Here is a 25,673-nt window from a genome sequence, read left to right on the forward strand (position 1 = left end):
CTACCTTACTCAGCGCTGGAATTAACTCATGCCACCTCATGCCCCCCTTCCCTTGTCAGTAACAATGAAAAGCCTAGGATCCAATGCTAGATTCAAATTCCTGGTCTTGTCCCATTCATATCGCTCCGCTTGTTTCATGAAAGAGTGTCCTAAGATGAGGATGGAAAATCCTGCTATGGTCGGTCCCGCCTCCGCCCCTGAAGAGACACATATGTGAGACAAGCGACAACAAATCAAGCCTACTCCTCCCTGAAACCCCGCATCCTGATGTATGTCTTATAACAGTCCGATTTCCAGCACCCCAGCTGCATTAAATCCTCCCTCCCCCACCCCTTCTTTGCTGCGTCTGTTGTTGCGCCTATACGAAAGGAGTGCGTCCCAAGCAGTCTGGTGATCTCACCCATAGCGCGAAGGGTGTGCCGCAGAACCCAAAGTAGTTGCGCCGCTGACACCCGGCTATCCTCGGCCCGTCGAAAAACCTCACCCGCCTCATCACTCGCCCTGGACGCCAGCATCTCACCCCACTCTACGGGGCACACCGCCCTATCCGCCACGCGTCCCATGACAACCCACTTCCCCACTCCCCGTTGATCAGTTTTCGAGCGCCGCAAATAAACCGCCACCTCCACGGTCCGCAACTCCACCTCCCCCCACCGTACCCCCTGTTTCACTCTTGTTCCCAGGGGCTCTGACACCAGAAAAGCTCCGAAATACATCCACAACATTAGCGTGGAAAACAGAATAGCTTCCTCTCTGTTGTGGCAAATCTCCGGCATGAGCCTTATCAAGCCGACAAGAATCCCCGCCGTAACAGGTGGCACTGTAAGGCATTGGCACCTCGTTCCCGCGCCCATCCTTCCAATAAACGTGCATCCAGTTCACCCGCCGACGGTGCATAGCCTCACCACAATTTTCTCCTCATGAATGCTATGGCCGACTGCTTGGCCGCAATCGTGACCTCGGACATTCCTTTGTCCATCGTTGCCAAAATGAAGTTCACCGCCTGCTCACCCCTCACCCCACGACTGTCTAGCTGCGTCGCCCCACTGTCCAAAAAGTCCCACCAAGCCTGCTCGTACGCCCTCTACGCTGAAACAGGCACTGACCCTCTTACCAGTTGAGCAACTCTTTCTCTCCTACTGATCACATCCCTGTCGGCACCGGCATCTTGCAATCGTCCGCCTCAGTGGCTAGCCCATGGAACCTCTACCACTGTGAACGAGACAAAGCATCCGCAATGTCATTGTCCACCCCCGGCACATGCCGGGCTTGAAATAAAATGTCATGTTCCAAACATTGCAGCACAAATACCCTAAACAACTTGAGCACCTGTGGGTCCCTGGCCGACTGCTTATTCACGACATGTACCACCGACATGTTATCCACCTTAAAAATCACCTTTTTGTGTGCCAGCTCCCCTGCCCACACCGTCACCGCCACCACCAGGGGAAACCGTTCCAAAAATGCAATGCTCCTTCCCCCGTTCTGCCACTGTGGGGGCCAAACCTTAGCGCACCACTTCCCCTGCCAATACAGTCCAAAACCACCTACCCCCGCCGTGTCCAAGGAGATGGTCGCGTCCCATTCCCACTCCTCCGGGGGGGCCATGGGAATACCATTAAACCATTCCAATAACGCACTGCACATGCGCAGGTCTTCCTTCGTACCCGCCGACATGCGCAGATGATGGTGCTGTAGTGTCAAAGAGGACAGGGACACGCCCAGATGTCTGCAAAAGGTTTGCCCCGCTCGCACCACCCGGCAAGCAAAGTTCAAGTGCCCTAAGAGAACCTGCACTTCCCGTACCGTTACCTTCTACTTAGCCAACATGGTGTCAATCAACAGCAGCATGTGCACCTTCTTATCTCCCAGCAAACAGGTCTCCACAGAGTTTAGTTCAATACCCAGAAATGACAGCCCCGTGCTTGGACCTTGTGTCTTCTCTGGTGCCAGGGGCACACCCAGGTAGCCCATGAGCTCTGTAAAACTGTCCAGCTGCTGCTGGCAGTCCACCGAACGAGGCAGTCCCATCAGGAAAAAGTCATCCAGGTAGTGCGTCACCGTCTCTTTGCCTGTGTGCCACGAAAAAAGCCACTGCAAAAGGAGCTGAACCGTTCAAACAAAGCGCAAGAGATGAAACACCCCATGGGCAAAGCTTTGTCCACGAAGATGAACCCCTCGGACTGAATCTTCAATAGTTGAAAATCCTCCGGGTGTACCCGTAGCAGCCGAAAAGCTGACTTGATGTGGCATTTTGCCATGAGGGCGCCTGTCCCTACCGTCACAACCAGCCGCCTTGCCACGTCCATGGAGGAGTAAGAAACCGACGACAAATCGGCCGCTATGTAATCATTGACCGACGCCCCCTCCGGTCATGACAGATGCTGAATCAGCCGATACTGTCCAGGCTCCTTCTTCGGTACCACTCCGATAGGGGAGATAATCAGGTCCCGAATAAGGGTCACTTGAAAAGGCCCGCCATCCGCCCTTCCCAGACTTCCTTTCCCAGTTTATCCAGTACCACCGCTGTGTGTGCTGACAGAATTTAGCTTTTCGGCCCATCTGGCAGCTCTCGGACCCTCGTACCCCAGCCGGAAACCCTCCCGAAACCCCTGCCGGAGCAGTCCTGTGTCTTCGGTCCGTGGATAAGACGCCAAGAAGGTTTCCTGCCGGTCCTGTTTAAACTGGCGTATGAGCCTTTCCCCAGAGACCCCTGTCCTCCCCTACCTCCCCTGCCCCCGACTGTTGCCCTGACGGCGCGGACTGCTGACCCTGATTGCCGCCTCCTGTCCCCCAGCATTGCACCACTGGGTACCGCCCTGCGCATTTGGAGCATTCGCGCCGGAACCTGCAATATTATCTTGCACAAGCGCCCTTGTTGTAGTCCTAACACACTCCCACTGTGGCACTGACCGTATTCCCTCCCTGCCCCACCCCACCTGAAAGGGGCGAGGCGCGAGCTGTAAACTGCTGCCGGTGAATATCATTTTGCCAAACGTTACCCCATCCCAATGTCTGCTGGTGTGGATCTGAATCGATTTCCCCCCGTTTTGCCTCCGGGTCCCAGGCCAAGCGCGCTCTAAACTCTTCGTCATAGTGCGACCATGCTTAATGCCCGTACATGACCTGCGCCCGAAGGATCATGTCCATGTATTTAAACAGCACAACAGACCGGTCCGGGTACTTTTCGCAGTACACACTGGCAAAAATCAAGAAACCAGCCGGCCAATTTTCAATGTTCAGGGGCACCCTTGGGCGCTTAGCCAACTCCAGCTCCTCCTCCTTAGACCCCTCCTTTGCCGTCAGCTCATGATACAGGAGCTTTAAGATATCCACGTACTCCCCTTTCCATATCTTCTCTTTGGTGGCCAACGACAGGTTTGCCCCCAAGGGATTCGAAATGCCCATATACGGCAGCTTGCTTGTGCACCGGGACCTCATGACTCTGCTTACCTTCCTTACCCTACTTGCCCTCCTTGGGTATGCCCCCATCCGCCTGTGGCCCCGTCGCACCTAGACCCGTCTCGTACGGCCCCACCCCTGTGTCCCGCACGTAAGTTCCTTTTTTCAAACGCACCCCTCTTCCTCCCCCCGCATCCGTGCCGACCGAGACCTTGTCCTGCGTGACTTACCTGGCGTCAAGGTTGCGTCCACACTGGATCCCGCCACCTAACCAGTTGAGCAGGGGGGCTGTCACTCGGGTCTCTTTCGCGTACCCTGCAAGCAACTAGGAACAGCATTACTCCAATCCCCCCATCCTAAACCTTCCCCGTCTCTGCTACAATATTTCTCCTTCCACCACACTCTCCTCATCATAATCCAACTGTGATGGGCCGTCCACCTCGGACTCCAGCCCTATTAGCCCCATGCGTTCTTGCCATAGGCCGCCCTCCGCGGGCTCCAGCCTGCTCAGCCCTACCCGCTCCCTACATGTAATCCAACTGGGACAGGCCATCCACCTCGGACTCCAGCCCTGTTAGCCCCATGCGTTCTTGCCATAGGCTGCCCTCTGAGGGGTCCAGCCTGCTCAGCCCTGCCAGCTCTCTACATGAGCTGAGCAGGTAACCCAAATCCAAACTCTCTCCCCTCTGCCCTGTGCTCCACTCCTCCTGGTCCTGATCTGAACTGACGGACCCCCGCCCCCGTGCCCCGGTGGCTGCATTGACCCGTCGGGGTGGGGTTGGCGGGGACTTACTGCCCGCCTCCTATAGGACGCTACCGTCAGGTCCCTCAGGGGAGCACAACCGCCCGCATGAGGCAGAGCCGGCCCATCCTCCCGAGCACCTCACCATACAGTCCTGCTGAAAGAAAGAGGTGGAGTCCAACATGCCGGGGTTAAACCTGTCCCCTAAGCTGTCAAACCCACCAGCGTCCCCCCAGGGGCCCCCAATCCCCCCCAACCCCCACCGCACCAGACGAATGGCCCTGCACCGCGACTGGGTAGACCGCCAAGCCCCAGGCTCACTCCCCTGAGCGCCCCCACCCCCAACCGCCTGCACTTTTCTCCCCGTCACTCCATACCAAGGACTCCAGCTCCCGGCGGACCATGCCTCCCCCCTGGCCCCCCCCGGCACCCATGCACCCCCCACGACACCCGACAATCCCACCGGCTTCCCCCAGGCTCCAGCGGCCGGCCACCGATTGTGCCAGTCCTCAGACGCCCTCCCCTGCCGCTCCCCCGCCGCTCCCCCACGTCCAAAGCCGGCATGGACCCCAATGTGGAAAATCCTTGCCTCCCCCCTGCCTCTCCCATCACCCGTCACCCGGCGTCTCCCTCAACCTGATATTCTTGGGGATCCCCCGCCTCTCTCCCACTTGACCCCTCCCCCACACCAAAACTCCGCGACCTGGCCTGTACCCCCATGCCCCTGGCATCCTCTCTCGGACCCTCTAATGCCCCATGTCCCCCCATGCCCCCTCCCCTGCCCCTTCCCCCTCCACCGTGCTGTCAATAAGCAAGGGGGAAGACCCCCCCGCTGTTCTCCGGGGCAGGCGCGTCCCCCCACGCTCCACCCCTGTTCTGGGACCACCGCACCTCTCTTATTGCCACGTTTCCGCTTGTGGGCGCCACCCCCCCTCGCCCGCTTCACCCTGCATCCCCTGCCCCTCCCTGGGCCGTGCTGCTCCCTACCTAAACACCAAGGTAGGCCTCGCAACAGTGCCCCGCTTCCCACCCCGCGGGCGTTTGACAGGCGATTGCCACTCGCTGCGCTCCTAGAGGGTCTCACCTTCACGTCGGGCCGCAGCATGTCAGAGTGGTCCGTATCCTCGAAGAGGCGGATGGCCTCTAGGACACTCGGATCCTCCAAGCGCGCTATCCGTCTCCGTCAATGGGCCCTGTGCAGAGGCGCTCCTCAGATCTCCTTGCTGACACCATGCACCGTCCCTCACAGCTGGTGACCAAAGGCTCCCGCTGCCACTATCACCGAGAAACGCACATCAGAATGCCACCACACCCACCACAAAGATAAACAAAGCGAAAGTCAACAAAGCTAAACTGCCCAGTGTCCTCCGTGACCGGCTGTTCAATCAGTCATTTGTTAAGCGCACTACATACCTGCGAGGGTCTCAAGGTGCTGGGGGAGGAGGTGGGGGCCGCTACTGATCGAACAGCCAGGTCTTCAGTGTCCTCCTGAAGGTCAGCAGGTCTTGGGTCTGTCGAAGGCTCAGTGGGAGGGTGTTCTATGTCTTGGCGGCGAGGTGGGAGAAGGATCTCCCGGCAGTGGCTGTTCTCCGGATGCGCGGGACGGTGGCGAGTGAGAGGTCGGCGGAGCGTAGCTGGCGGTTGGGGAGTAGAAGGAGAGCCGTCTGTTGAGGTAGGCTGGGCTGGTGTTGTGGAGGGCCTTATGTGCGTGGATGAGGAGCTTGAAGGATATCCTCTTGTTGACGGGGAGCCAGTGCAGGTTTCTCAGGTGGGGGGTGATGTGGCCGTGCCATGGTACATCAAGGATCAGTCGTGCTGAGGCGTTTTGGATGCGTTGTAATCGATTGATGAGCTTGGTCGGGGCTCCCGCGTAGAGGGCGTTTCCGTAGTTGAGTCTGCTGCTGACAAGGGCCTGGGTGACTGTCTTTCTTGTATCTGTCGGGATCCATCTGTAGATCTTGCAGAGCATGCGGAGGCTGTTGCAGCTGGAGGAGGAGACGGCGTTGACTTGCTTGGTCATTGAAAGCGTTGAGTCGAGGATGATTCCCAGGTTGCGTGCGTGGTCGGTGGGGGTCGGGATGCCCCCAGTGCCGTTGGCCACCAGGAGTCGTCCCAGGCTGACGGGTTGGAGCTGAGGATGAGGACCTCCGTCTTGTCCGAGTTCAGCTTCAGACGGCTGATCTTCATCCAGTCGGCGACGGCCTTCATTCCTTCATGGAGGTTGGCTTTGGCGGTGATGAGGTCCTTGGTGAGGGAGAGGATCAGTTGAGTGTCGTCGGCGTAGGAGATTATGTTGACGTCAGGCTGTCAGGCGACGTCTGCAAGGGGGGCCATGTAAATGTTGAACAGTGTGGGGCTGAGGGAGGATCCTTGGGGTACACCGCAGATGATCTCCGAGGCTTTGGAACGGAACGGGGGTAGGCAGATGCTCTGGGTTCTGCTGGAGAGGAAGGAGGTAGTCCATTCCAGAGCCTTGTCTCGGATCCATGCGGCGTGGAGCCGTTTGCGTAGTGTGCAGTGGCAGACGGTGTAGAAGTCGGCGGAGAGGTCTAGGAGGATGAGTGCTGCAGTATCCCCGTTGTCTAGCAGGGTCCTGATGTCTCGGTGGCGGCGATGAGGGTGGTCTCAGTGCTGTGGTTGATGCGGAACCCTGACTAGGAATGGTCCAGGAGTCTGTTCTCTTCGAGGTATCGGGTTAGCTGTCTGTTAACGATTTTCTCAATGACCTTGGCCGGGAAGGGTAGCAGAGAGATGGGTCTTGAGGTCTCTTGGGTCTGCCTTGGGTTTTTTAAGTAGGGTGTTGATCTCGGCGTGTTTCCAGCCTCTGGGAAGGTCGCGGTCTCAAGGGAGAGATTGATGACGTTGTGTAGGTGGGGTGCGATGGAGCTGCCTGCTTTGTTGAAGACGTGGTGCGGGAATGGGTCTGACGGAGAGCCGGAGTGGATTGTGCCCATGGTCTTGATGGTGTCATTAACGCTCACGCTGGTCCAGGCTAGCAAGGGGATGTGGTTGTTGGTGTGCAGAGGGTCTGTTGTGTTGCTGTCAGTTGGGTATGTCTGGGTGTTGAAGCTGTCGTGGATGTCTGCTATCTTGCGGTGGAAGAAGGTGGGAAAGGAGTCACACAGGGCTTGCGATGGCAGGATGTCGTTGGTGTTGGAGCTGGAGTTGGAGAGTTCCTTCACGATGTTGAAGAGCTCCTTGCTGTTGTGTGCGTTGTTGTAGAGGCGGTCTTTGAAGGAGGTCTTTTTGGCAGCCCTGATGAGGTGGTGGTGGTTGCGGATGGCGTCCTTGTGTGCTGCGTGGCTGTCCGGAGTTTGTTCACTGTGCCATTTCTTCTCTAGTTTCTTGAAGGCTTGCTTGGAATCTAGGAGTTCTGCGGTGAACCAGCTGGCCCTCTTGCTGGTGTCTCAGTGGGGGGGTTTCTTCAGCGGGGCGAGGGTGTTGGTGCAGTCCTCTATCCAGCGTCTGAGGTTGTGGGCAGCGACGTCGGTGTTGGAGGGTTCGGTGGGGGGCTGAGAGTGAGGTTTGCATGTAGTTGGCCTTCGGTGATTTACTGATTTTGCTCCAGCAGCGGCGGGGGATCTGTTGGGTGCGGTGGTGTGTGGTTGGTTTCTGGAAGGTGAAGTGGATGCAGCGGGGGTCGGTCCAGAGGAGTTCAGTGGTGTGGCTGATGGAGACATGCGGGCTTGAGGAGAAGACGGGGTCGAGCGTGTGGCCGGCGGAGTGGGTGGGTGTTGTGGTGAGTTGTCTCAGTCCGAGTTTGGCGAGGTTATCCATCAGGGTTGTGGGGTTGTTGTTGTTGTTGTTCTCAAGGTGAAAGTTCAGGTCTCCGAGGAGGATGTAGTCGGTGGAGGTCAGGGCGTGCGTGCTGATGAAGTCGGCAATGGAGTCGCTGAACTGGGGGCGGGGTCCGGTGGGTCGGTAGACGAGGGTGCCTCTGATCATGGAATTGGGGTCTGTGTGGATCAGGAAATGCATGTGTTCGGTGGTGCTGAGCGCGTCATTGGTGCTAGTCGAGACCCTGATGCTGTTCTTGTGGACAGTGGCGATTCCTCCTCCGACTCCGTTGGTGCGGTCTCTGCGGGTGATCTTGTAGCCGTCTGGGATGGCTATGGCGATGTCGGGTGTGGAGGAGTTGTTCAACAAGGTCTCTGTCAGGAAGGCGACGTCCGGGGAGGTTGTGTTGAGCAGGTCCCAGAGCTCGACGGCGTGTTTGCGTGTGGAGTGGGTGTTCAGTAGTATGCATCCGAGGTGGTTGAGGTCTTTCATGCCGGGTGGTTCGTCGGCTCTGTGGCTGGTGTAGCTGCAGTTCCGGCAGGTGAAGGGACCGTGTGTGCGTTTCGGGGCGGCCTTGAAGCAGTTGTGGGTCCGTCAAGGGTTGAGAGCGTGCAGAGTGCTGGCGTCGTAGTGGCGGCCGTCATAATGGCGGGTGCGGGGGCCAGGGGTTCTGGCGATGGGCGCAGTCTAGGCGCGGACATGCGCAGATGGGCTTGCTACGCACCAGTGGCATGTATGGAGAGGTGGAAGTGGAGCAGCTGGGAGGCGGGGGCAGCGAATGGGCAGTCAGGGGGCGGAGCCGCAGGGTTCGCAGCAGCGGGGGAGGTGAGGGCCGACGAAGGAAACAGAAGTCAAAAGGGCACAACAATTGAGGGGGAACCGAGTGGAACAGAGGGCAGAAAGGTCACAAAAAGGGTAAAAAGGTCACAAGAATACAGGGGGAAACGAGTGGCACAGAAGGCAAAAGGTCACAAGAAGGGCAAAAAGGTTGAAGAAAAAAGAGGGGAAACGAGTGGCACAGAAGGCAAAAGGTCACAAGAAAGGGCAGAAAGGTCACAAAAAATGGGGGAAACGAGTGGCACAGAAGGCAGAAAGGTCACAGAAATGCAGGGGCAGCTAAGCAACAGAAGGCAAAAACTGGCAGAGGGACACGGGGGCCGCGATGGGAACAGAAGGAAAAACCGGGCAGAGAGACACGGGGCAGTGAGGGGAGCAGAAGGGAATCCGGGGAGAGAGACACAGGGGCAGCGAGGGGAACAGAGGGAGAGAACGGGCACAGACCACATACAGGCAGCGGGGGAGACAGACAACAGCAGTCACAGACAACAATGAAAGTGCAGTCACTACAACGGGAGCAATGAAAGAAAATACAGGCAATACAATGGAGGATGAGCAAACCTACGGCCTACCACTGGACACCCGGGATGAGGCGCAGGTGGTAGCCTGCGGGTGGAGGAGGGCATCGAACTTCCTCAGCAGCGGCAGCTGGGCAGGGAGGCACAGGCGGTGCTGTGCGGAGGGGGAGCGACCTGCCTGGAAAGGTCAAGGGTCGCTCTCCTCACCGCGCAGCGACCGGCCTATATGGGGAGGTGGGAGGGAGGAGCAGCTGGGAGGCGGGAGGTGGGGGCAGCGAATGGGCAGCTCGGGGGGAGGGGCCGCAGGGGATGCAGCGGGGAGGAGTGACAAAGGAAACAGAAGGCAAAAGGGCACAACAATTGAGGGGAAACGAGTGGCACAGAAGGCAGAAAGGTCACAAAAAGGGCAAAAGGTCACAAATATACAGGGGAACGAGTAGCACAGAGGCACAAAGGTCACAACGAAAGGGTAGAAAGGTCACAAAATATGGGGGAAAAGAGTGGCACAGAGGCACAAAGGTCACAAGAAAGGGCAAAAAGGTCTGAAAAATCGGGGGAAACGAGTGACACAGAGGCACAAAGGTCACAAGAATGGGCAGAAAGGTTACAAAAAACGGGGGGGCACAGAGGGCACAAAGGTCACAAGAAAGGGCAGAAAATTCACAAAAAACAGGGGGAAACGAGTGGCACAGAGGCACAAAGGTTACAACAAGGGTAAAAAGGTCACAGAAAAACGGGGTAAACGAGTGGCACAGAAGGCAAAAGGTCACAAGAAAGGGCAGAAAGGTCACAAAAAACGGGGGGAAAGAGTGGCACAGAAGGCAGAAAGGTCACAGAAATGCAGGGGCAGCTAAACAACAGAGGGCAAACACGGGGAGAGAGACACGGGGGCCGTGAGGAGAGCAGAAGGAAAAACCGGGCAGAGAGACACGGGGGCAGCGAGGGGAACAGAGGGAGAGAGCGGGCAAAGACCATGTACAGGCAGCAGGGGAGACAGACAACAGCAGTCACAGACACAACAATGAAAATGCAGTCACTACAACAGGAGCAATGAAAGAAGATACAGGCAATACAATGGAGGATGAGCAAACCTACGGCCTACCATTGGCCACCAGGGATGAGGCGCAGGTGCTACCCTACAGGTGGAGGAGGGCCTTGAACTTCTTCAGCAGCGGCAGCTGGGCAGGGAGCCACAGGCAGTGCTGTGCGGAGGAGGGGCGATCTACCTGGAAGGGTCAAGGGCTGCTGTTGTGTCACAAACACCAAAATGGTGGCTAATGACACAAGATGGCCGGTTATAAAACCCCCAAGCCCAATACTAGCCCAACCCAAGCCCAACAAGCCCAACGCCAGCCCAATGGAATCCAACTAGCCCAATGGGCTCTGACTGCCAAGCCCAAACCTAGCCCAACTCCAAGCCCAACAAGCCCAACACCAGCCCAATGGAGCCCAACCAGACCAATGGGCTCTGGCTGCCACCCGGCCCAAAAACCCCAAAGGGGGCAGACCTCCCGCTGGTCGCCCTCCCCCCCCCCCAAATCCCCGTTAAAAAGCATCTTGCATTGCATTCAAGGCATCGCAATTTGCGATTCCTTAAGTGCATCCCAAATGCAAAAATAACGGGCGCAAAGGGTCAGATCCTGAGAATCTGCCCGTTTGCAATCGGGATTTCCTTTGATGGATGTGGGCCTAAATCCGGAAATATAAGCAAATCAAATTGCGTGGGTCTTGTAAGTATGGGGCAACCTGGCTTCCTCTGCAAAGTGATTGTAACATGGGATAAATAAAACAAGAAACTGTGACGTGTTCAATTAGGAAATAAATGTTACCTTCTGACTATGGTAAGAACTTCCTGAATGCAGGCATATGAGTACAAGTTAACCCATGCCATGACTTTTTTTTTATGACAATGCATAAACACGCATCTCCACCACAAGTATTTGTATTTTGCCATACAAAAACAATCAGTGTCCCCTTGCTTCAGACATACAGAGGTCAGAGGTATGTACTCTCTCTTGTGTTACTTCCTGTAGATACGTGAACAGGTGCTACTTACACTTGGCTCAATGGCCACTCTGCTTCCTTCAGACCAGCTGGCTTTGGAACTACCAAGAGTGTTCCGAGAGGTATTATACCTCCAGGCAAGCCTGCCGAAAGAGAACACCTTTGGCCTGATAAAGGTATGTCTGGGGCAAATATACCCCTCAGAAATATCTACTGTATGTTTGAATGAATTATCGAAGAGAATCATAAGTGGTTGTCTAGCGAGAAAATGTTGTGTTTGGGGGTATTCTCTGCTTGTCTTTCAGATCTGGATTTTTCTGTAGCTTTCAAAACATCTGACCTAGAGCCCAGATCTGATTGGTCATTATCTGGGTCTTCTCTTTTTTTCACCAGGGATATTATAGTTGGGCCTTCATTACAAGTGGCACAATAATTCTGATGGTACAGGTCTCATTGGAATCATGAGGTTTGGAGGAATATGGCAGCTCTGCTGTGTTTCCTCAAAAGCCCGGGGAAAAACAAGTACAGTAAATGAAATGTGACACCCATATGTTATTGCTCCCAAAATTTGAGTCCTTGTTATTTGCCCTTCCTAGACTCACAGCGAAATAGCAAATTATGATAGGTCACTCATAATGAGGGTCACAGTAATGCAGATGGAATCTAAGGAATTACAGAAATTATTTACACTGGTGCATTATTTTTTAAAACCCTTTCATTTTCAGTTTTCTTGGGAGAAACTGCCTTTTTGTGTGGTCAGTGCACCACTACATAGAAGAAAGTAATGCTTTTGGAGATCCATTGTGTCAAAAAAGTAAAACTTTGAATCAAGACCATGTCATTTTTTCTTCCTTCACTTTATTAGCCTTCCTGCCTCACTAGGAGTTAAAAACAAACTTGTTCACAACTTTCTTAATGTATAAATTATTTTTATTTTTTCTATAATCCCCATATTGAGAAAGTAACAATAACCAGCTGGTTTTATTGTTACGATTGTACTTGACATCACCCTTAAGAGTTCTAATCATGGGCCCCTTCTAGGGATCCAGATCACTTCTTCCCTTTAACCTCCATCGTTCGACGAACACCTACCTTATTTTTCATGAGTTGGTTTATATACTTTGGAAAAGGTTTTCACATTTTTTTTAAACTGTCCTTGTATGTTTTCTTAATAGTTCACATGTGCCTCATAAATGTCCTATAGAAAACATCTAAAAGCTTGGGAACTTACCATATACACTTTGTACATTCCAATGTCACCCTCCTCCCAAGAGCAGCCTCATCAACAACTTCTATCTTAAGATTCTTATCAACTCTCCTCTCTGAGAATTCTGATCACCTCTCCTCTCCCTTTTGGGTATTTGCATCAAATCTCTTGGGATCCTGAACTTCACTTGCAACAGAAGATAATACTCTCCTACCTCTTGAGGATTCTCACCCTGTAAAGCTTCTGATCACGTCTTCCTTTGTGGTGATACTGATCACCTCTCCCCAGTCAACCACTGACCCCCTTGAGAGTGTGGATCGCCTGTCCGTTACAAGGATCTTGATTACTTCAATCCCCTTGACTGCCTTGAAGTTCTTTAGCTGAAGATGGAGCTTGATCCTTTCCTCACATTTTAAAGTGATGATTATTCATCACTAGGAAGGGCCATGTCCCAAGAGGTGTCAGATGGCTGTGATTTTGTTGCTTAGTTGGTCAAGATCTGTTGTTTATGTGCAGTAATCATTTAAAATAGTTGGAAATGAATGTGATAAATGAAATTGAAAGCCATATGGATGAGTGATCTCTTTCTAAAGGCTTCTCCCTTACTAATTTCATGTTCTTTTCCATTCAGCCTCTCGAACATTTCCTTAGAGCTGGTGTCACAAAAGCTTGCAAGGAGGCTTCTTTACCGGAAGGGTTTGCAGCACTGCACAATATGGTAGGAGATTTTTTGAGTAGACTCTTCTATCATGAAATCACTGTATCTTCTGAACAATAAAGATGATCAGCTCGTGTGATGGACACAAATCCTGATTAGATAGTAGAGATGTGGATTCCACTCCTGCCCATTCACTGACACCTCTCATGAGAGAGCACTAAAATAAAGTCCCCTGTTATCTTTATCACAGAAGGCTGAAAATGCCACCCATTCTCTTTAAAAACCAAAGGAAATGATGGACGGAGCGTTGACAATACAAGCACTCACCCCCAGTCAACGGATCTGGGTTTAATCCATCACCGTTCTTTAGCCTACTCTGCCACCCCAGTTCAGACATGGCCATGTACAAATCAGTCTGACCCTGTGCCTCATGGGAACAGTCCAGCCCGAACTGCCAAGCCATGCCTTCCCTGGACCGGAAACAAGCTACCGAGGACCGGTTTCTGGCATTTCAGCCGTCTTCAGCCCGGCTTGCTTGAATCCAGTGGCAAAGTGAGCAAGGGACTCACATCTGAGCATACCCTGCCAACTTATGGCGAACAAAGAAAGACCAAAGGAAATGATGGACGGAGCGTTGACAATACAAGCACTCACCCCCAGTCAACTGATCTGGGTTAAATCCATCACCGTTCTTTAGCCCACTATGCCTTCCCAGTTCAGACATGGCCATGTGCAAATTAATCTGACCCTGTGCCTCATGGGAACAGTCCAGCCCGAACTGCCATGCCATGCCTTCCCTGGGCCGGAAACAAGCTACCGAGGACCGGTTTCTGGCATTTCAGCTGTCTTCAGCCCGGCTTGCTTGAATCCAGTGGCAAAGTGAGCAAGGGACTCAAGTCTGAGCATACCATGCCAACTTATGGCGAACAAAGGAAATCAAAGGAAATGATGGACGGAGCGTTGACAATACAAGCACTCACCCCCAGTCAACTGATATGGGTTTAATCCATCACCGTTCTTTAGCCCACTCTGCCGCCCCAGATCAGACATGGCCATGTGCAAATCAGTCTGACCCTGTGCCTCTTAGGAACAGTCCAGCCCGAACTGCCAAGCCATGCCTTCCCTGGACCGGAAACAAGCTACCGAGGACCGGTTTCTGGCATTTCAGCCGTCATCAGCCCGGCTTGCTTCAATCCAGTGGCAAAGTGAGCAAGGGACTCACTTCTGAGCATACCCTGCCAACTTATGGCGAACAAAGGAAAACCAAAGGAAACGATGGACGGAGCGTTGACAATAAAAGCCCTCAGCCCCAGTCAACTGATCTGGGTTTAATCCATCACCGTTCTTTAGCCCACTCTGCCACCCCAGTTCAGACATGGCCACGTGCAAATCGAACTGACCCTGTGCCTCATGGGAACAGTCCAGCCCGAACTGCCAAGCCATGCCTTCCCTGGACCGGAAACAAGCTACCGAGGACCGGTTTCTGGCATTTCAGCCGTCTTCAGCCCGGCTTGCTTGACTCCAGTGGCAAAGTGAGCAAGGGACTCACGTCTGAGCATACCCTGCCACACTTATGGCAAACAAAGAAAAACCAAAGGAAATGATGGACGGAGCATTGACAATACAAGCACTCACCCTCAGTCAACTGATCTGGGTTTAATCCATCACCGTTCTTTAGCCCACTCAGAACTGGGGTGGCAGAGTGGGCTAAAGAACGGTGATGGATCAAACCCAGATCTGTGGACTGGGTGTGAGTGTTTGATTGGTTCAGATGCTCCGTCCATCACCACCCCCTTTTGTACCGCTTTGTTCGCCATAAGTTGGCAGGGTATGCTCAGACGTGAGTCCCTTGCTCACTTTGCCACTGGATTCAAGCAAGCCAGGCTGAAGACGGCTGAAATGCCAGAAACCGGTCCTCGGAAGCTTGTTTCCGGTCCAAGGAAGGCATGGCTTGGCAGTTCGGGCTGGACTGTTCGCATGAGGCACAGGGTCAGACTGATTTGCATATGGCCATGTCTGAACTGGGGTGGCAGAGTGGGCTAAAGAACGGTGATGGATTAAAGCCAGATCTTTTGACTGGGTGTGAGTGTTTGATTGATTCAGATGCTCCGTCCATCACCACTCCCTTTTGTACCGCTATTGCCTGAGATCAGCTTTTAAAAAACAGTGGCACACACACATCACACTCACAGATGTATTTTCACCAAAATGCTCAGGGGTAGTGTTTTTGATATCTCAAACCCTTTGATCGCCCAACGTAATGATTGGGTTTCTCATTTGTTTAAGCATCAGCCCCTCAGCTGCCTTCTATTTTCCACTGTGGCCTCATTATGAGCTGGCTGAAAATTGGTTTGAGGACACCGGGTCCTGGAATCTATAATTCTTGAATGTTATCCCGCTTCAAATGCTGGCTATCCTGAGTTTTCCCTAGAATGAGAATAACAACTTGGACCCAGAGTTACCAAAATATTTGGGATAATAAATACGCATTTCGGCTCCTGAAAGAGAGCTGGGATTGTGAGGAAGATCTTAACTACACACAGCTCTTTTATCCACAGTATCAGAGATCCTCTTGTTCTGCCGATTACAGTATGTGAAATCACAAATGATAATCGCCCCCTCACTAAATATGGTCTTCTTTTCTTTGGCAGCTCTCTGCCCAGGAACCTCTGTCTCACAAAGGGCAAGCAGCTAAACAGACAGCAAATGAGCTACTCCTCCTGCTTGGTGAGTACAGGATTGGTAAATCCTCAAACCCCATTTATTTTTGTGGAGAAGTGTGGCTCAAGTGGTTGGAGCGGCAGACCTTGATGCAGAGGTCTGGCCCGGACCAGGGTTCAATTCCCCGCCTCAGTGGGTCTTGGGCTCAAATTTCCCCGGACCTGACAATTCTCGCCTTGGTGCCTATTCCAATCATGGAGTCCCACTCTGTAACTCTGGGCAATAGCTTGCTTAATCTCCACAACGGCCCCTCGCAGCGGGATGCCTGGCTTTCACCTTGGGGATGGCCAGTAATGGGTTATCTCGCAGGGGAATACCAGGACGGGTTCCCTAAGCAAGCGCCGGGAAACCCACTGCGGGTAGCTGTGCGCTATACAAGTACAAAAACATTTTTTAGTCTAAAAATGTAACTGTAATTGAAAGAGCGAACTTGTTCATTGGTTATTGTCTTGTACTATTCACCTTTGCTTCTGGCTGTGCCCTCCTCACATATCTCTATATTGCCTCCTTTGCCAATGCTGCTTCTGCTTGTGCATTGCTAGTTCCACCCATGCCCTTACCACTGCTATTGCCAGTTTCTATCCCTGCCTTGCTGATAAATCACATGAGTGCATCTCCACTGTCCATGGATCCTCTGAACATAACCTTTGCTCTTGTCTCCAGGCTCATTCTGTTACTCATAACTTTCCTCAGAACCATTTAAATGTTTTCTCTGTCGATGCATCGTCTACTCACGCTGCTGTAGTTATTTTCTGTCTCGGTTTCCTCTGCCATGCCTCATCAGTAAACATTAATCACCTCCTCACACCCTGTGGCCATACATCTTTCTTTTTTCTCATCCATTCTTTCCTCTTGCCTGCAAACTGCCCATGTTCCTACACAATCCCTCCCACAGAGGCTGTTTATAGACACCTCCTTTGTTCATGTCTCCTCTTCTCATGCACGTGCCCATACATTCTCTGCTATTACCTTCACTGCCTTACTCTTTACTTTATCTGTTGTATTTTTTAACAAGTATGATTTCCATCAAAAGTAGTTTTGATGCTAAACAGGAAAGTGATTGCCAAAATTCAGTGCAATACAAAAAGTAAATCTTTATTTGTAGTACTTTGTCAAATGTGATGATGGTGAACATATTCTCAAAAACTTATGACAAGGGAGGGCTTTGGACTGCTATGGTTTATCAGCCTGCATTTAGAGACCAAAATCTGATTTTTGTTGGCAGTCTGGAATAGATCTGGGAAGCCTAAATTTACAAACTTTATTCTTCACCTCTAGCCTCGTCGACCCAGTCTTTGGATTCCTATTTACCTGCACCTCAGTTTAAACGTAGATTTTACCCTGCCAACGAGCATCCTGGTTACAGGCCTCAATACTCATGTTTTGCATCTTGGCAATATATTTGTGAACATCAAGCAATAGGCTTAGGCTATGTTATGTTAATATGATTTATTATTGCGCACGGCTTCATCATGATTGAATTATTTTTTCCAGATGGAGTGTCCAATGTTTTTGAAACTTTTGGAACCATAGAATAGGCATAGACTACCAAGCAGGAAATGATCTAGATTTGAATACCAGAAAACTGACTAACAGGATGTTTTTCAGTTCAAACAGTTGCTAAAACATTTCTGTAGGTCTAGGTCCAATTGTCCTAGCAAGAGGTTGTCTCTAGAATGTACCTTAGGTTCTCGACTTTGAGAACTGAAAGAAATCTTGCTATGTATGGATCTGCCCTCGCTGGTGATGTTCCTGAAAGGATGGCTTCTGGTTTACAAACTGATTTCCGATGCAGCCTCTTGGCTTGATCAGCACTCGCTGCCCTTGTGTTTCCAACCCCTGTTGGTGAGTATTCTGGCCCTCCTCTTTTCTTTTTGAGGGTTTCTTATCATGCTACTGATCTCTACCTCTAGGTTTGTTTGGCCAGCAAATATGCTCTTTGTAATATTCCGACAGTGAATTAGGCGGTGATCTCTTTAACCCCTTGCCCGCGGCCAGAATTCCGCTCCTATGCGGCACATTCGGATCGCGGGCGTGGTCATGACGGCTGGGAGCCGTCATCAGCACACGAGCACTGTGTGCATGACGGCTCCCAGCCGTCATCAGCATGGAAGGGGTTAAAAAGACTAGGGAGCAATAGGGAGAAGACACTTCTCTGGATGCATGCCGCATCTTTATGACACTCATCTTGTTGCACTGCTATTCCAGGTCCCACGAGCTACTGTGTCTTATAGTAAACACAGAAGACATTTACATAGTATGAATATTAGAGTTATTGTGAACAGGTGGGAAACATTTCCATTTATTGTTCATAGATTGTTTTACATTAAACCCTATAATTGGTGATGATCTGAAACCAAAGACAATAATTCAATAAAACAATCTGATAGATCAAGGGCCTACCATCTGGTTAGAAAAGTAATTGCTCATTTTAAATATTTTTGCCTCTCTCTAGAGACAACTCAAAGTGAACTACTGGATGCAGGAGCTCAAGCGTCTGGTATTGAGGTAAGTAGCATAAGGCTGTGTCTCCAGAGAGCCTGTGCCACATGTTAACCTTTAGGGAAAGGGACAGCAGTTTACAACATGCTTATCAGGATCTAAGATGCCTAATTTGTTTTATTTAGAGTGCCAATTTCCCGGTTAGCACAAGGGTTATGTAGAGAGACAAACTGAATAGTTTGCTAGAGTTTCTATGGTGCATTAATGTTATGGAAAAAGCTCGAGAGCGTGAGTGTGAAATGCTTTTATGAGTACTCTCTTGACCATGCAGGTATTACAAGGCAGGTTTCTTTGTGTTTGGGATACCAACTGATACATGGATGAAAGCTGAAAGGAGTAACAGTGTCAACACACCATATGGCAACTAAAGAGGGATTCTGGGACAGCCCTTTGCCTGTGTGGGAGAGCTTCCTTTAAGTATTGGCCTGATGAAATGTTTGTCAGTCCAATGCATTTTGTGTTTGTTTATATTTCCTGCTGTTCGAAATTGTTTTGGAGAGTGTTTTAAAAAAAACTCTTTTGTTTTGCTCTTTTACTGCTGCCATCATTATGGAGTGCATAAAGCTGCGCGAGATCTTGTGAGTGGTTGATTGAGGGGTAAAGTGTCAATTGCTTTGCTCAGTAATTTTTTTAAACTGCAAACACTTGCAGTGTTCAGAGTTTGGCTTTTTTATTCTGACTTTATTATATGGCTTTTGAGAGCCCTCTTTTCAGGAGGGGCTGCCTTAGGGAACCTAAGGCCCCTCCATACAAGACTGTGATGTTTCAGTGCAGAAGCAAGCGCCTATTTAATGCATTGCCAACGTTTCAACTTGGCCATGTGCCTATTGCATTGTATTGTAATTGCATTTGTATAGCGCTTACTACCTTGATGAGGCGTCAAAGCACTTTTTCGACGAGTAGCACGCTACTCCGGGACCCATAGAGGATTAGTGTTGAATTAGTATCGTGAAACATGCAAGTAAATTTTAAGTGGTGGATAGGTTAAGCAGTTATTTGTTTTCGGAAGAATAGCAGAAGGATAGAAGAGGAAAAAGGGGTTTATATTTATATAGCGCTTGTTACTCCTGATGGGGTGTTGAAGCATGCTACTCCTGAAACCCATAAAGGATTAGTGGTGAATTAGTATTGTGAAATATGAAAGTAATTTGAGTGGTGGATATTACTCAGTTATTTGCTGTGTGAAGGATAGCTGAGCGATAGAAGGGGAAGAAAGGTTTGCATTCATATAGCACCTGTTACCCCTGATGCGGTTTTGAAGCACTTTTTTGACAAGTGGCATGCTACTCTGGAACCCATAAGGATTAGTGTTGAAAGTTAGTATGGTGAAACAGGAAATTAATTTGAGTGGTGGATATGTTAGTCAGTTATTTGGATTGAGAAGGGTTGGGGAGGGGTTAAAAAGGGGAAAAGGTTTGCATTTTTATAGCACTTGTAACCCTGATGGGGTGTTGATACGCTTTATTGCAGAGTAGCACACTATTCTAGAACCCATAAAGGATTAGTGGTAAATTAGTATAGTGGTTATGAAATTTGAGCAGCGAACATGTTAGTCTGTTATTTTGATTGAACAGGATAGCGGAGAGATAGAAGAGTGAAGGTTTTTTTCTTCTTCTTTTGTTTTTGGTCATAGCAGTAGGAGGAGGCTTTTGGATGAGTAAAAAGGGCTTTTGGAGGGGAAGAGTCAGAGGGAAGAGTTTAGAAAGGTTTGTTTTGGGGGATCGGTATAGTAAAAGAGGTGTCAGATGATGCAAGGAGGGGTAGAGTAGGAGAGAGTCTAGAAAGGGTTATTTTGGGGATCATAGTAGTGGTATATGGGGTTTGGGATAAATGAGAGAGTGGATGTAGAGGATATATTGATAGATTTATAGGGTGAGAGATAAGGTAGTGCATTGGAAAGAGTAGTAGAAAGAAGTTTGAGATGAGTCAGAAAGTTGGGCTAGAAGATATATTGAGAGAAGTGTAGGCTGAGAAATAGGGTAGTGCATTGGAAATGCTAAATTAGAGGAAAGTGATAAATATATAGATCCATAAGTACATTGAAAGTATATAGATGCATAAAGGAGGTAAGTATATGTAGATTAAAGCTATTGATAGAGGTATGGGTGAGAAATAGGGTAGTGCTCGTTTTCGTAACTAATGAACACACACTCAGTGTTCGTTTGTAAGCGACACGGATAGGTCTCTCCAAACAACGATTGCCCCTTTTAAATATTCAACCACATTTCTGAAGCATTACACCCCACAACAACATTTTTGCTCTAAAGCTATATGCTTGAGCGACAATAATCTCAAGAACCGTAGGTTGCTCTACTGCCTTGGATTTTGGAAATTTTTGTGCTTGATGGTTATTTCCTGACAAAGACACCTCCAGTGTCGAAATGCGCGTCGAAGAAACCATGGTTATTTGTACCAAATTGTTGATTTTGCAATGAATTTAACATTTTTTAATGAAAATCATCGACTGCTGTTTTTAAATGTCAACATCATTTGCTGAAATAATTAAAATGTATGATTTTTTAATAATTTTTTCTTGAACTTTCTCTTCACATTGCTTTTGTCACATATTGCCTGGGATTGTTGTTTTTCATATAAATAAGAGGCAGCGCCAGAATTAAGACCAGGGAAAACCTGGTCTTACCCTTGCGCAATGTGGAGAAATGCTTTATTTCTCCTCGTCTTTGCTGTTTCCATATGTGCTGCCTTGTGCAGCACACATAGAAACAGCAAAATGCAATTGATTGTGTATGTGCAGGAAGGCGAGCCTTCCTGCACATATTTAATCATTGAAAAAAAAGACTTTTTGCAACTTCTATGTTTGCTGCATTAAGCAGCACACATAGAAGTTTCAAAACCCCATGAATGAGTGTTTATCTGCAGGAAGGCCTCCCTTCCTGCACATAACAATCATTAACATTCATTATGCACTATGGTACAAGGGTGCGTGCATTGGCGCTAGGCAGCTGAACTCAGCACCAGCACTAGGAGAAACGCAGGGGTGCACCACATTCTTGTAAATACGGCATATCCCTGTGTTTTCAGAATGGAGAAGCGTGGCTTTAGCAATATAACATGCTTCTCCATTCTGTTGTAAATATGCCCTGAGTCTCTTGTTCTCTTTGAATTGTTTGCCAGCAGATCACTGTGGCGGAAAGGGGCATATTTACAGGATGGCGTTAAGCCACGTTGAGTGGCTCAGCGCAACCTTATAAATATGAAAATGAAGTTAGGCCACTGTAGCGTCCACAAAAGTGACGCTCTGGTGACTATAGGGCTTGTACATATGCTCCTAAGTGTCTTATTGAAAAATAGGTTTACATTCCCACGCAACATGCAGGGAAATCCCTCTTTGGTATTCTGTGTCCCTGGTGGTCACTCATCTCTCCTGGCACAGCATTCTTGATAAAATATTTCTCCTGGATTTGTGTTTAGATGTGCATTATTTCTGTGGAACAATGTCGTACATTGACACAATTACTCCAGTACACTGAGTTATCACCAATTCATCATCATCATAAAATCTTTACTTTTTATCACCAATTAAGTTTGTGGTATTTAGCCATTTTAGTGAGCAGCTACAGTTTATAATTGACAAAAATAATCACTATGGTCTCATAAAAACCTTTGTTGTGACGCACAAAAATATCCTGAGGGTGTTCATGTACTTCTGATCGTTACTTGCATGACTTTTCAGCACACAGCTCTCTGGAATACTGTGGGAAATCTAGGAGTTGCAGAGTTCTATCTCTACTGCAGAGTAGAGTAAGCTCTTGCTTGATAAGAGCTCAGGCAAAAAACTATGGCCTCGATAAATAAACTCAGGGAATCTTGATGTATTTTTAAGATGAGACAAATCCTAAAACTACTGTGATCTCAATACAACTTTTCAAAGTTGTTAACTATGTTTGAACTATATAACAGTACATGCATTTCATTCCCATTTTCTTTATGTCAGTGTACAGGTGAAAGGCCACCAGTCTAACTCAATAGGTCTGGTTATAACTGAAAATGGTGCTCACCCCGTTTGATGGAACGACAGCCTCACGAGATCCTATGTCATTAATATTATTAGATGCAGAGAAAGCATTTGATAGGGTCTCGTGGGGGTTCCTATGGGCAGTATTAGAGAAGGTAAATCTTGGGAGTGGCTTTATAAAGGCTATCAGGGCTTTATATGTCAATCCAAGAATTAAACTTAGAATTATGGGCGAATGGAGTAAAGAGATAATGATTGGACAGGGAACTAGACAAGGATGTCCCTGCTCTCCACTTCTCTTCGCCCTATATATAGATGCATTTATTAGGAAAATAGAACAGAACATAGACATACGGCCAATAGTCTTGAATGGACACGAAACAAAAATTCTGGGGTACGCGGACGATTTGGCGGTTACCTCTTGCGATCCTGAAACTGCATTACGGGCAATAGAAACAGAGGCAGCTATATATGGAAGATTATCAGGATATAAGCTAAACGCAGATAAAACGCAAGTTGTAATAAATAACAAAGTAACGTTGGCAGATCAAAGAGTCACTGAGACTGCGATATATTTAGGGGTTTCAATCTCCTCCGATATCACAACCATAGTAGAGAAGAATTTAGAACCTATAATACGCAAGGCTAAAACTGACTTTAACCGATTAAATAACCTGCATTTGACTACAATTGGCCGATGCAAACTGATAAAAATGTCCTAAAGTGCTATATCTTTTTAGGTCCATTCCCCTACTATTCGACAATAAATGGTTCAGAGAGCTAGAAGGGGTAACAAACAGGTTTATATGGGCAGGAGGAAGAACGCGACGTAGCCAGAAATTTTTGTCGTTGCCCCGAGAACGTGGCGGGTTGACACTCCCAGACTTCAAAACCTATTATTGGGCATCAGTTTTACAATTTATAAGAGGGATGCTGGGGGGAGATATTACGGACAAATGGAGAGGGAGGGATATGATTCCGGATGTATATGAGCTTCTGGTCACGGATTTGGACAGCTGGCTTCTCAAATATGAGGAGAAAAGTTACTACAAGAAGGTACGGTTTAAGACCCTGGGGGCTGCCATAACAATATGGTCTATCCTTAAAAAGAAGCTAAAACTGGGCAGAATAAACTATTATACACCACTATATGGGAATCCATTGTTTCCAGGAATCTTCCACGATTCCATAATGAAAGATTGGGACAGGCAAGGGGTAAAAACTTTAGGAGACCTTGTAGGTCGGACAGGGGCAATTATCACGTATGAAAATGCGCAAAGGCTTTATAATTTAAGGCGAAGAGATTTTTATAAATATTTACAAGTCAGGTCAGTCCTATCAAGAAAGAGGGGCTGGAGAGGCTGACATGCAAAAAGTAGATTTGATGGAAGACTTGAGAAAGGAGTCAGGTTGCTCTATATCGCAGTTGTATGTCGAAATATGTAAATTTAAGAAGGATGACTCTAAAAAATGTTTGAGAAATTGGGAACTAAATTAGGGCTGACTGGGAATGAGGCCGAGAAGTCTCTAATAATGTCAAATAAGGTGCTGAGTACAACAAATTTGCAAACACAGCAATATAAAACATTGTATGAATTGTATTATACTCCCCATAGGGTGGCACAGTGGGGCGGAACAAGTGGGATTATTTGTCCAAGATGTCACTCTACCCAAGCTGATACGATTCACATGTTTGCTTCATGTCCCAGGTTAGATAGCTATAAACAGGATATGGAACAATTCTTTCAGAAAACACTGGGAATGAATATAACATTGTCAAACGAAGTTATGATCTTAAGAGTTGCTAAGGATGGCATGGTTGTTCCCCATTATGAGTTTTTGTATATAGCCATGGTATTAAGCAGACTATGTATAGCATCGCTATGGAAAGATTCTAGTCCACCGACTGTACATCAATGGGTTTCTAGGTTGCTGGCAATCTTTACCTTGGAACATCTCTATACGAAAAAAAGGGAAGGGTAAGAAGGGAGGTTGCGAGGCGAATATGGGCTCCAATAATAACATGGAAGCAAAAGCTGGGGGAGTTATAAGCATATAGCAAGATAACTAATAATTTGTTTTAGGTACTAAATTGAATTTGTAAGATCTATTATGGATAGAATTTGTTAAATGCAAGCACGAATCTACAAACTTTTTAAAAGAATTAAGTTAATAATGAATGTTATTTGATTTTCTTATCCCTGTGAAATACATAATGAAAATGTAATTGTAATCTTGATGATGATGAATAAAAAAAATTTAAAAAAAAAAATGGGGGCGTGGCTTGGAGGGCGAAGATGGCAGTCGCAGCTTAGAGGAGCTCCCGCCGGCCCACACGTTATCCGATCATTATCCTGGCCCTCGAGCCCTGCAAACTGCCCTACCTGTACTGGGAGTGTTCCGGGTGGCACCGAGACCTATCCGGTGTGCCGCCCCGCTTGAATCAGCTGCTCCAGTGACCCGCGATTGTCGGCGACGCGGTGCGGCCTACTGTCCACGAGTGGAGCCGGGGCCTCGATTTTCGGGACCCGGGGCCGACGGCCAGTGGTCGGGCCGGTCGGGGGATTCCCCACCCAGCAGCATCGGCGCCGGAGCTCACGAGGACCACTGGGGGTACCTGGAACGTCGGAGGCTACACCTGGGGTGTTCCTGGGACAGCGTGGGGGCACCGCGGCCTGTGCGGACCCCGGGAGACCGGGGCCTCGAGTTTTGCGACCCCGGGCCGGACCGAGTCTGAGAGACTGGGGGTCGCAGAGGTCGGCTCCTAGGGTTGGCGTGGCACCTACTGTGCGCAGTGACCACTGACCACGTCCAGGAGGACCCTGGGGGGCTGGGACGCGGACCACACCCGACTGCCCGGTGGCCTTGCATTTTGCCCATACCGTGCGCTCTGAGGCGCGCCTCTCCGGGCCTGTTCCCGGGACTGCTTGGGGCCGGTGAGACGACGGAGGGAGCCTGCCTCGGATACTGGTGCTCTGGAGTGTCCTTGAAGCTTGCCTGGCCCTGGGGACGCCGGGGCCTCGAGTTTGGTGGGCCTCGGCCGGATGGTATTCTCCCTGGCTCCTAGACCGGGAGGTGGGCTCGGAGCGGCTGGAGAGCTAGAGATTTGCACGCCACGTCGGACTTGGATGGCTGGAGCTGGTGGTGCCTGGAGGGACGAGCCTACTGCCCGGATGGTGCGTGGAGGTCTCCCACGGATAGCCCGAGACAAACTGTGAGTGGGCCCCCCCCCCTCCTCCTCCCCTCTGGTGGACCGGCGCTGGGACGCTGTGACAGGACTTGTGACTTGTGACCCGGGAGGTGTTCGGGGCTAGTCAGTCTGAAGACCC

General features: G+C 49.7%; 1 protein-coding gene across 1 annotated transcript in view; it reads left to right on the forward strand.

The window, feature by feature from the left end:
• The window catches only part of LOC147708716 (uncharacterized), a 295,811-nt gene that overhangs the window by 4,636 nt on the left and 265,502 nt on the right, over positions 1 to 25,673 (forward strand). Inside the window, exons 4-7 of the mRNA XM_086927368.1 lie at positions 11,310 to 11,456; positions 13,119 to 13,205; positions 15,797 to 15,872; positions 18,322 to 18,374. Coding sequence (XP_086783494.1) covers positions 11,310 to 11,456; positions 13,119 to 13,205; positions 15,797 to 15,872; positions 18,322 to 18,374 — 363 coding nt within the window. The remainder of the gene's footprint in view (positions 1 to 11,309; positions 11,457 to 13,118; positions 13,206 to 15,796; positions 15,873 to 18,321; positions 18,375 to 25,673) is intronic.

The sequence above is a fragment of the Lissotriton vulgaris genome, chromosome 6, assembly GCF_964263255.1.
Source record: "Lissotriton vulgaris chromosome 6, aLisVul1.2, whole genome shotgun sequence".
Classification (NCBI taxonomy): Eukaryota; Metazoa; Chordata; class Amphibia; order Caudata; family Salamandridae; genus Lissotriton; species Lissotriton vulgaris.